We start from the raw sequence: 13041 nt of genomic DNA, 5'->3' as shown, positions 1-13041 counted from the left end.
AATCATGGCATGTTTAAAACATATAACTCACTAATAAAATAAATAAAAGAGGTGAAATTATTGAAGCATATGCACAAGAGGCAAAAAATATTGATATTTTCTGTCTTGTGGTACAAAAAAATTCTTAACTACCTATGGCATAACACTTGTTCATAGTTAAAATATCATTGTGTTGAACAGTGAAAATGTATATTCAAGTACTTACTTTCCATGAAGTATACATTTCAAATTTCTAATGACTCATCGTAAGTCCTGGCAAAGCCTCCAAAATTGATCAGTTTTTGCTTCCTTCAGAAAAACCTGCAGTTAGCCATTAGGATTCAGTAATACAAACACAAACTGCAAATTTTACCAAGTTTTTATTCAAACTACCAAATTTAAAGCTTAAAGGCCTAGTATTATCACTTTTTGTTGTAACTTGTGAAAATGGTTTTTGGAGGAAAAGTCTGGTTTTCTCTGGTATGCTCCATATACATTTTTCAAAGAAAAGAGAAAATGGTAACGGGAAGTTCGTGAGAGGAATTAACATCTGTAGAAAACTGGTTTATTTGAGAGTCTGTTACAAGAATGTTTTCCTGCCTGCAGTCTCTACAGAATAAAATGACTAACATTCCTCTGATCTTAAATTGGTTTCGAGTCAACATGTGAAAATTGGCTGTTTCATTGTTGCCATATGCTATCTTCAGATGTTGAAAGTAATTAACTTACAATCCATTATCAGGTGACAACTAATAACTGGCACCCAATTTAATGCTATACTTTGTTTTCTGCACAATATTATGTAAGCTCACTGGACATAGTATTAGTTACATCCCTAAAAGGGCACACTAATCACTTTGGAAAGCCATAAATCCAGTAGCAGACAGTCATGTGAACCTCCACTGCTGACTTTGTCATGGCAGGGAATTAGTGCGTGTGTGAGGTATCATATGGTGCCCATAATCACACCAAGAATTAAGTTGCCTGATTTGTTGGTGTATCAGTGCAGACTGTACAGTACATCTACAAGGAATGGCGTTACTCTCTCAGTGAGATCAGATGACGTATGAACAGTGGTCTTAAGAATATCCTAACCGACAGAGGTGACAGACTAGTGTCACTCCTTGTCCATCGCTTTTAGTTTCAAGACTAACAAGAATTTTTGCTATGAATGAATTCAGGTCCATCTCAGCTAGTTTCTGACCAAACACGTGAGACACACTGCATGCAATAAAGTGAACATTTGCAGTCTGATACCTCGTCAAATGCCATTGCTCATAGTGGCACATAGTACTACATATTTTCAGTGAATCGAACAACAAAAACTGGAAATAAATAAACAAATACCATCTGGACTTTTTATTTACCAACAGCATGTTTCATCCTGTGCTGTAGATCATCTTCAGATCTAATGTGGAAGAAAAAAGTAACAACAAAATGATTTTACAAAACTGTGATGTTACAAACACTTGTCTCATGCATAAGAAACAACGACAAATTTTTATGAACTCACACATATCTGGCACCGCAAAGTGCAGTTTGTCAGTGTTGTGTGAAACTAAAATAAAAAAACAAGAGTGGTGGGGAGAAAAAGTTTACTCTTTAAGACATACATGCATCACATAACTATACGAAAATTTCTCCCACCACATCCTTCTTTCTTTATGTTAGTTTCACACAACTTTGACAAATTGCACTTTGTAGTTCAGGCACATGCAAGTTCATATTATTTTGTTGTCATTTGTGCTATCCATAAAACAAGTGTTCGTAATATCACACGTCTGCAAAATCAGTAGTGTTATTGTCTTTGTTCCAACCTAGATCTGAAGATAATCAGCAGCACATACTGAAACTGGTTGTCGATAAATAAGATGTTGTGATCCAGACTATGTTAATTTATTTGTTATAAAAAAAAGAGCCACAATTCTAAGACATGGCATTAAATATGAAAACTGGATAGTAACTGCATTGACAGCCCTTTGAGGTGTTTCAAACCCACAATGTGTGTAATTCTGGCCAGAGGAGATTCTTTGATGTGTTTCGTACCTTAACTTAGAGCCACTCTTTGGGGTTACAGTGAACATGGACCAGAAAGTTTATTTCAACATACTTGGTGACCAAGTATTGCCTAGCTCTATGGGTTCAAAACATTTGTGAGTGGCTTAAGCTGAATATAGCATACCTATGGACATTCTTCTTCACTGAACTGAGGCAGTGTTACACAGTGTTAGTGAGATTTCTCCTGGGGTGTGGGTGGGGATTAATTTTTTTTCCTCTTGTGCTTCATTTATTTGTTACAATTTTCTGTGTGCATTGGGGACAATGCCAGTCACACACACAGTAAAGAAATTTCCATGTCTTAAATTCTGTGCATAGGCATGACACTGTAGCTCCTCATGTATTATTTCATACTTAAGCTGTGTTTCATAATGGAAATGGAAGCTGTTTAATGCATGAGGATCAGGAAGGCTCTGAAAGACTACAACAAAATACCAGGTGAAATGCCCATGTCATTGTTTGTTGAGCATGCACCAGTTTGAACTCACTGCTGCGCACCAGCGAGAAATGTGACAAGATGTTTTCTCATTTCACCATACTCTGCAGAACCCCAGTATCTTGCCACTAGTCATTTAGAATTTAGTTGCCCTTTCATTGTTAAAACTTGTGAATGATATGTAATACTAACGCTCATATGAATGGTTTTGTGTACCCTTGTTTTAGTGTCTGTTATAAGGGGGCAGTCAATGAAAATGAGGCAGACGGAAGAAGTAAGTAAACTATTTATTATTTCAAAAGTAATTGCCATAACTGTTAATACAAGTATCCCACCATCAGATAAGCCTTCATGGTTACCTACAGAATCACGATTGTACCCAGGTGTGCTCTTCTTTGTCTGAAGTAAATTGACAGATACTAATGTCTTTCTTCAGGGCTCCAAAAATGTGAAAATCGCATGGGGAGTCAGCGAGATGGTATGGATGATGTGTATGGGCTTCTGAGCGAGACTTCTGCTGTGAAGTCTAAACCATCTTGGGAACATGTGGGCAGGCACTATCTTGCAATGAATGATGCCATCTGTTAACATTCCTGGGTGTTTGGACTTGATAGTGCTCTTCAGTTTTTGCAGAGTGTCCATGCACCAGTGTGCATTATTTGTGGTGCTGTGTTCAAGAAAGAAAGTCAGTGAGCCACAGGCCCTTGAAGTCCAAGAGAAGGGTTATGACTTTCCCTGAGCTGGTGTGCATGGCTTTTAATTTTTTTTGGTGCGGATGAATCCATGACGCCATGTTTCATCTTCCATGACAATACCCAACAGGAAACTATATTCTTCAGCGTGGTTCTGTTCCAGGTGCTACCGTGGAGTCGACATTCTGTTCAACTTCTGTTCTTCCATCATACTGTGGGGGACCCACTACACACACAATTTTCACAATTTGAGATGCTTTGTCTTTGAGTCAATGGTACCATGACTCATGGCCAACGTGAGCCTAATATCTCCCACTGCCTGCCACCAGCCGTTTATGATGGTAACCTCCACCACAGCAATGGCAGGAATGGGAATGACTGACTGTTGTCTTTCAGTGACATTCAACCGTACTGAAATCGTTCATACTGCACGAACAAATTCATTTGACATACACAGCACACATTTTGGTATGGCACTTCCTGACACTTCTTAAGCAGTCAAAAACCTCACTACGCCTTGGTGTTGCTATTTCTTGGCCTCCACAGAGAAGTTGGATACACACATAACTTGGTGACCTCACATCATATGCCTCTAACAGATAATGGCACGGCAGTAAACATTCGCACCATTCCTTCCATATTCCCAATAGAAGCCACTTCTGTACATGCTTACATGCATTACCAACATCTGCACCATGCTTGTCTGTCTCGTTTGAGTTTGACTGCCCCTTGTACATGCTGATCCTATCGATTTAGATTATTTTAAAAGTTGTATTTCCAAAATTTGTTCTTTATCTTCTAATTCCTGTCTTGTTTTTGACCATTTGTAACAGTCACACCCAAGTTATTTATATTAGTCGGTTGATGTTATTACTCCCATCCCAATTTACCATATTAAATCTTCATTTATTATACCAGTCACCATGTATTTTGTTTTACTGATGTTTACATTTAGACGCCATACTTTACACTCTGTATCCTCAGTCAGGGTAAAATTAGTTGAGCATTTTCAGATTTTAATGAGTAAACATGTGACGTAACCCAATTGTAACTTTAATTTCAGATGATAAATATTTCCCAATTTTCATTTTTATTTAAAATTTGTGTTTAACATTGAATTGCATTTATTATTTTCAGATGTATTCCCAATTATTTAAAGCCATCCATAAAAGGTCTTAAGGTAAAAGATAGATTGATTTTTCTATATTTATGATCAGCAAATTAGGAGGTTGCGCTCTAACTACTTTCTTCTTGATTAGTCTTAGGCAGAAATGTGATCAGTTTATAGATGTCTAACCCTGCCTTGACACTGACTCCATCATTAAATTTTATGCTTTCAAAGTTTGCACAACTGTATTTGTGAAGGATTTTCCCCTGAATTTGACATAGGCTGAAATTTGTTGTAACATCGATTATGTACAGACTGGATTCTTTTACAGTTGTGTCAGGCTCTGTGTTATCTGCTACTCTCTGGGAACTTCCAATTGTCCACATTGTCTTACCACTGCATAAAAAAATGCCGGTAGCGATATTATTTGCCAGGGTGAAAATAGTCCCTCATTGCCTTTAAGTCAAACCATTTGAGAAATATCTCACCACCAGTGTTTGTAAACCAGTGGGAAAATATGCTATTCATGTGATGCAGTGTAATGGGGCATTAATTCAAACCTGTTCAATACTGAATGCTGTCTCTTACTTCCATGCACTGTGGAGACCATATTGTCAGTCTATTACTGGTGCCATTCTATATTATTTTGACTTTACAGGGTACTAACTGGGGCTGTCTGAGGTGGGCAACAGACATTCTTTTGAACTGTGCACGAGAGAAAAACCACACACAAATTATATTTCAGATAAAAATTACTATAATAGTATTACAAAAATTCATGAGCATGATTTTACAGATTTTTTTTTACAAAGTTTTTTTTAGCAGGGTTATTTTTGAATTATGTACATCATGCTTTTGTAGCATTTAGGAACACGGAGTTTAAATTCCATAATTCCATTTACAGATGAAAATAGGTTCCGACATTGTAAAATTACCAACACGCACAAGACACAACTAATTATAAAACAGTACTTGACTAGTCTCAGACAGACATTCCTATATAATGTTTATATTTCACTTTCAAGCCATATAATTGATGTTAGGGATTCCTGTGTATAAATCCAATATGCAAAGCAAACCATTCTCCCCACTTTCACTTCTTACAACAACAGTATAGTCCTTGACTGCATTTGTTCAGTGAATTGATTAAAAGGTGCACCATTTTAAAAGCTCTGTATAACATTTGCTGCATCCAAAATATCCCATCTTGTTTATAGGCTGTCAATACTACACAGTTATACAAATAAAGGATGACTTAGCCAGTTCCAGCTTAGCTAAAACTTTTCATATTTTGTTTCTTAACATGCTCAGCATGTTTGTTTAGTGTGTAAACCACTGTTATCTATGAGTAAAATGTAAGAACTGATGACTGGTTACCCCGAACTAATAAGAATGGGGGCATGCCGTTTGTTAGTGTTTCAAGCCAAGCCATATACAGTGCAGCAGAGACAGCATTTTTTCTTGGCATTGGAAGTGTCCTGGAAAATAAAAGATAGTAATTAAAACTACTTTTAAACAAGTAGGTAATAATTATTTAAATAAGATTCAAAAAAATAATGTTACCACACACAAGCAGATAAACATTCCAGAATCACAACACCTTGCAACAAGATTGTGGAAGGGGAAAGTGAAGTATTGTATTTATTTATTCATTCATTCATTCATTCATTCATAAATTGTGTTCTGTAAATCTTGTCATGAAGCCACCTTGTCTTCAGACAAGTGGCATGAATAAAGTTATTATATTAAAAAGCAGGCTACTTCTACAGTTGTACCCTACAAATCAGCTGGACTGGTTAACATTGTACCTTATGTTATGGTTTCTTCATTTTAAATTCACATGCAGACCACAGGAAATGAGATTGCTAAAATGCCTTTGTGTGTGGCAGCCTATAATTAGTCTAATCTTGTCTTTGCTGTCTGTATGAATGAATGTGATACATATGGTTAAAAAACAAATTGCATTTTTGTTCTGCTAACATTAGCAGAATATGAAACTGTCCTACCAGGAAATGATGGGAGAATCCATAAATATTCTTACATTCTTCGATTAATACTGGGTCTGGAAACTTCGTTGATGTGGGATTGTTTGGCATCTACCTTCAAGCACCTGCCATTTCCATGGGGGAAGGGGTCTCTCGCGAGTCATACTAACCTGTGACCATTAGTGCTGTAATCCTTTGTATACATTCAATATTCCCTGTTGGAATATTTGGTATGGATCTCACACACTTTAACAATATTCTTGGATGGGTAGCACGCGTATTTTATAAGCAATATTCTTTGAAGAGCGATTGCATTTTCCCATCGTCATACCAGTGAACACAAGTCTGCCACCTGCTTTACCTACGATTGAGCCTATGTGGTCATTCAGTTTTGTAAACCTACAAATAATTACACCCAGGTATTTGCACACATTGATTGCAAACTCGATTGTGACTCATTGGCTCAAGGGTGCTGATCCCACTGTTTTATTAAAAGCTCTGCATATTTTCTATTGGCAATGTTTTTACAGACTTGAAAAAAAGCAATTTCTTTGAAAATTCCAAAGTCCTGTTTACAATAAATTACACCTTATCATAAACAGAACTATTTGGCACATAGCTAAAGGAATTTCTACTGCTACTGCAAGAAAACAGCCAGATGTTTAATTTCTATTGTGAGGAAGATTGTTCTGTGTGACAGTTCACTCAGTAACATACATTCTGTTCTGTTCTGTTGTAGCACAGAAGAAAAGTGAAAGTTTATCTAGATTCTGAAGTACATTTAATGAATAAAACAAAGAAAATTCACAAGCATGTAGATCAATTACTTAGAAGTAGTATTTTCAGATATAATAATTAGTAAGTGAAATTACTGCATCTGCACCAGTTATTTCTTACACTTTTTAGCAGCCTATCATTCCCTTACATCGGACGATGTAAGGAACTGTCTGCAAAAACAATTGTCTGCCAGTCACTTTTTATTTTTTTTCCCCCCAAGGTGAGTTTCTAAGGCATACACCCTAATATTCAGGTGGTTCAATGGATTACATTACATTTGTATTTGCTGGCTGTAGGTACCTAATGTGGCTGGAAACCTGAGAGAATTTTGTCAGGAGCATATTGCGATGTGGACTAGGCAAATGCCAGTGGGCAGGAAATTTACAAATGGGGCATTAGTCCAGGAATTTGCCCAAAGCAGTTTTAAATGCCCAAATTCTGGGCATTGTAAAAAGTATTTTTGAAGATTTTAGTGCTGGAATGTACAGTGTGATTATAATTAAAGTTAAACTTTCAAACTGCTATAGAAATAACACCATTGGTCAGAATTATGTCAAATTGCAACAGAATGTTATCGGAGAAGGGGGAAAACATATAGCAAAAGAAAAATAAATAGTTGCAAAATGTAGCAATACATGGCACTGTAAGCATAATAATTTAATAATGGTCAACTATAAATGACAAATGAATCATAAAACAATGTCTAAGGTGTACGTTTGATGTTAAACAAACTGTACTACTCAGTGTCCATGGTTGTACAGGTGTGATACTGTTAGTTTCGGAAGATCATTCATCACCCATCGCATGGAAAAAATTGGTTTTTAATTGTCCTGAGGTCAAGAACTGCATAAAAAGCATAAACCACATTGGTTTTTAATTGTTCTGAGGCCAAAAACGGCATAAAAAGCATCAATCAAAATCAAATCAATTTACTAATTTCCATGTGACTGGCACAAAACATGTTCAATATGCTGTTCAACATTTTCTGCAACAAGTTGAAATCAAGAAACAGCATGTTACACAACTGACCAAAGTGTTTCCGGGGTCACATTCAGATTGTGTTGCGCAATGCGTGCCTTCAATGCAGTTAAGTTTGCAGTCAAAACACTGAACACAACATCTTTCCTTGACTTGCGCCATCGGGTGGTGGGTTTCCGGGCTCCGCTTAACAAGCCAAGAGTCCACTACACACAGGAGGCGGCTACACGGGTAGCAGGGGCTGTGTGGAAGGGACTGGGCAGTTTTTTAGGCTAGAGGGTCTCAGGGAACCACAGAAGGGACGTCCGTCAGAAAGGGGGCAGGTAAAACACAGTAAAGTAGTTGTAGAAACGATTGGTATTGTAGTTGTAAAATGTCGTAGCTGTGTTGGGAAAGAACCAGAGCTCCGAGCCCTAATAGAAAGCAGTGAAGCTCAAATAGTTGTAGGCACAGAGAGCTGGCTAAAGCCGGAAATAAGTTCAGCCGAAATTTTTTCAAATGATCTAAATGTTCAGAAAGGGTAGATTAAATACAGTTGATGGTGGAGTATTTGTTGCTGTCAGAAGTGGCTTGCCTTGTAGCGAAACTGAAGTAGATAGTTCGTGTGAAATAGTACGGGTAGAGGTTATACCTGACAATCTGACTAAACTATTCATTGGATCGTTTTACCGACACCGCCCCCCCCCCCCCCCCCCGCCCCCTTTCCTGTCAGAAAGGTCACAGTTCGTTTTTATAGATGGAAAGTCATTGAGTAAAACAGAAGTAATATCCGGCGTTCCCCAAGCAAGTGTCCCTGATCTATATTAACGACATAGGAAACAATCTGAGTAGCCGTCTTAGGTTGTTTGCAGATGATGCTGTCATTTACCATCTTGTGAAGTCATCAGATGACCAAAACGAATTGTAAAATGATTTAGATAAGATATCTGTATGGTGCGAAAAGTGGCAATTGACCCTGAATAAGGAAAAGTGTGAAGTTATTCACACGAGTACTAAAAGAAATCAGCTAAATTTTGATTACGCATTAAGTCACACAAATCTGAAGGTTGTAAATTCAACTAAATACTTAGGGATTATAATTACAAAAAACCTAAACTGGAATGATCACATAATATTGTGGGTAGAGCAAACAAAACACTGTGATTCATTGGCAGAACACTTAGAAGTTGCAACAGGTCTACTAAATAGACTGCTCACACCACGCTTGTCCGCCCTATTCTGCAATATTGCTGTGCAGTGTGGGATCTGCATCAGATGGGACTGACGGACGACATTCAAAAAAGCACAAAGAAGGGCAGCGCATTTTGTATTAGGCGTTTTTCGTTGCGAGGGGATCTTCTCCTCCAATAGTGAAGACATTCTGTTGGCACCCACCTACATAGGGAGAAATGATCATCACTATAAAATAAGAGAAATCAGGGCTTGTACAGAAAAATTTTAAGTGCTCGTTTTTCCTGCATGCTGCTCGAGAGTGGAACGGTAGAGAGACAGCTTGAAGGTGGTTCATTGAACACTCTGCCAGGCACTTTATTGTGAATAGCAGAGTAATCACGTAGATGTAGATGTTTGAAATAGCCCCACAGCCAAAAGTTACATGGATTGAGATCAGGTGATCAGGATGGCCAGGCTGTAGGGAAATTGCGGCTGATAATTTTAGCATTTCCGAAATGACGCTTCAGCAGCTGCTTAACTGGATTTTCAATGTGCAGAGGTGCACCATCTTGCATAAAAATGAACCCATCCACACTGTTGGAGAGCTGGAATGACATGGTTGCGCAAAAGACACTCATAGCGCTTACCAGTGATGTACAGGTAACAGGATTAGAAGCACCTGTCTCTTCGAAAAAATATGGCCCTATGATAAATGATGCTGTAAACACATATTCGACAATTCTGTGTATTGACATATCCTGTCAGATGGAAGTGGATTTCATCTGTCCACTAAATCTTCCACAGCCAATCATTGTCCACTTCCATGTGAGCAAGAAATTCTAAAGCAAAGGTCTCTCTTGCTGGTAGGTCAACAGGAAGCAACTCTTACACATGGGTAATTTTGAATGGATAACAAAGAAGGATGTTTCATTGGATTTTACGCACCGTGCTGGTGGGTATGTACAATGTTCGGGCCATTTTTGGTGCACTACACGTTTGCACACCACCACTCGTCTCCTCCTGCATTGTTGTGGCCACTGCTTCCACTGACACTGAATCAATTTGTTTCCACCCTCTACCAGGTTGCACACCAAAAGAACCAATCTTTTCGAATTTCCAAATAATTTTCTCTAGTCCCATGGCAGTAATCGGACCAATGCCTTTTTTCAAACCTTCAGTGTTCGGAACTTCTGCAGAGCGATGTGTGTACAGTCATCATTCTTGTAATACAGCTTTACAAGCAGAACATGATCCTGCATCAAGGCACTCATGGCGAACGTCTGAGACACGAAAGGAGAAAAAGCTGTGTACCCAGTGTGTTTATACCAACTTCAATTGGGCATGTGCACGACAGGTGTTTTCATTTACGTATTCTGACACGTACAGCGCTGATCAATTTTCACACTATTTTATTTTCTTCTGCCATACGTTTTCCCCCTTTTACTGATAATATTCCGTTGCAATTTGACATCATTCTGACCAGTGGTGTTATTTCTATAGTGTTTCGGAAGTTTGACTTCAATTATAACCATCGGGTATAGTTTAGCAGTTAAAATTAGGGATGGGATGATACTGCCGATATTAGAAGTTAATAAATGTTTACACTTATATGTATGTTATTCATTGCCTTTATTACTAAGAATGAAAGGAAAGAAGAGAACAGGTTTATAGAAAACCTTTCTAGTCCTTTTCCTTCATCCCTCTTCCTTACTCTTCAACCCTTCTGCCAGAAGAAGGAGGCACTGGCTCCGAATGCTTCCATACACAATACCTTTTTTTAAACAATTAGGAAATAGACAATACCTCTAAGAAAGTCAGGAAAGGAATAGATAGCACTAAAAATACGAGTAAGAACACCAGTCAGACACTAGGACAATACGCATTCCCTATTTGGGCGCCATTTTACAGAAATTTGCCGATGTAAGGAAATATGAAGCAAGAATTGCTTTTTCTCATCAGGAATAAATTATGTAATAGACTGCCACACAACATGAAATCTAACAAAGACATGTTGAATCAGGTGTTTACAATATAAAGTGCAATGGATGCCCAGTAAAGTATGAGCATCAGATCAGATGGAGCTTCTAAACAAGATTTAACAATATTCATCCGGATTTTCCATTGTTTAAACTCGATTTAAAGTATACGTAAATGCTTTTAGGTACAACACTCCCCCCCCCCCCCCCTCCTCCCCCTAGTAATCTTCCATTGCTACTCACACTGATAACAGGACACACTTCTGACAACTCAGATAACACTCTAATAATACACAAAAAACTTAATGAAAACCGAGTTTGTTATTTTTATATTTTTATTTTTGCAATAATTATATTCTTAAGCAAAATGTTGTAAAGAATTAAGCATATTTGTTACCTATAACCTTGAGTCACAATGTAAGCTACAGCTGAGTTGTCATAACTTGGTAAGTGGCTTGGGCATGGCAGCTCCACGCACCAACCTCAACCAATAATGTAATGTGATTATGTAAACGAGTATATGGCAATGCTTCAGTGTTGTCACGGCTATCTTGACAGCTATTGTTTTCAACTCTTTAGTTGAAAGCTGGCAACACTGCTGTGTGTGGACAGGGTCCTTTTTATGCCGTCTCGACTATAGTGATAAATGCTCTTTGACTGTATCTATCTGTACAACCGCTGGTCTATCTGTACAACCGCTGGTCTATCTGTACAACCGCTGGTCTATCTGTACAACCGCTGGTCTATCTGTACAACCTCTGGACTGTTTATGTAGTAGTTTTGTGTGTGAGAGACATCTAAAGATGAAAATGTACATTTATGATGAACCACTGGGGTCTGTCAGCTAGAACATATTGTAAGTAGCTTTATTATCATATACAGTTTGTAGTCGTAATGTCATCACCTTAACAGATGCTGATTATACATTATTGGTAGCAAAATGTAACTCTAAATAAACAACTTGCTTCATCCAGTGAACGAAAATGTGGTGTAATCCACTGAATTACCTGGGAGATTGGTGTGTATGCCACTGAAATGTGTTGTGGGAGAAAATAAAAAGTTACTGACACAGATAATTGTTTTAATGTTTCATAGGCTATCATTTCTTACATATTTCTAAGCTGATGAAAATCTAATGTATTGTAAAGACAATTTTATTTTACATGTTACTGACTGTGGCAATAGGTAGGCTCATTTTTGCCAAAAGCACTGGCAAGAATTTTATAGCTACAATGGAGAGCTGGTACTGCACCTTCAGTGTCTGATCTCTTTTCAGAGCATCCATATTTTAGAAGTGAAGGTCACAAACAAGAAAGCCACATTTTCAGTCTTTAGCTGTCAGCAACTCACAAATTTCTATGAAGGAGAATTGGTGATGTGTGCTATAATCTCATAGCATCCTGTTGCAGTACACGCTTTGCTACAATTAAGTAGTGATCTGCCACTCGCAACATTCTGACACACTTATTCCATTACCAATAGCCACACTCCCTCCCTCCCCCCTCCCCCCCACCCCTCCCCTCTTCGGCCAAATATACCTTTGGGAGGCCAGTTTCATTTTAACCATGTTTTTGTAATTTCCCAAATGAGTGAGGTGAAACATTTACTGCTGCTGCTATCCTTTTAATTTTGTAGAGCCACATTTCTGAGATTCTTGTCTGGCTTCCCTTACATCAGCTTCCTATTATATCTTCTATTTGAGACTGCTTTTTTTCAGTTTTCTTGCTTGTGAATCTTTTCCATCTCTATCTAGTCTACTGCTGTTTGTTTTGACATGTCCCTTTTTTTAATCTTTCATGTCTTACACAAAACTTTGGCTGTGAAAAATCTCATTTCATTATCCACGTTATCATAGAATTGCGATTTTGGTAACTGATTTCAGCATACAAAGCCAACATCA

General features: G+C 37.9%; 1 protein-coding gene across 1 annotated transcript in view; it reads right to left on the bottom strand.

Annotated features, from left to right (window-relative positions):
* Window positions 1-5196: 5196 nt before the first annotated feature.
* LOC124622228 (bumetanide-sensitive sodium-(potassium)-chloride cotransporter-like) overlaps window positions 5197-13041 on the bottom strand; it is a 229986-nt gene continuing 222141 nt past the window's right edge. The window contains exon 19 of the mRNA XM_047147881.1: window positions 5197-5751. Within this exon, the coding sequence (XP_047003837.1) occupies window positions 5616-5751 (136 nt within the window). The 3' untranslated portion in view covers window positions 5197-5615. The remainder of the gene's footprint in view (window positions 5752-13041) is intronic.

This window comes from Schistocerca americana, chromosome 7 (genome assembly GCF_021461395.2).
Source record: "Schistocerca americana isolate TAMUIC-IGC-003095 chromosome 7, iqSchAmer2.1, whole genome shotgun sequence".
Classification (NCBI taxonomy): domain Eukaryota; kingdom Metazoa; phylum Arthropoda; class Insecta; order Orthoptera; family Acrididae; genus Schistocerca; species Schistocerca americana.
This window is presented reverse-complemented; position numbering and strand designations above follow the sequence as displayed.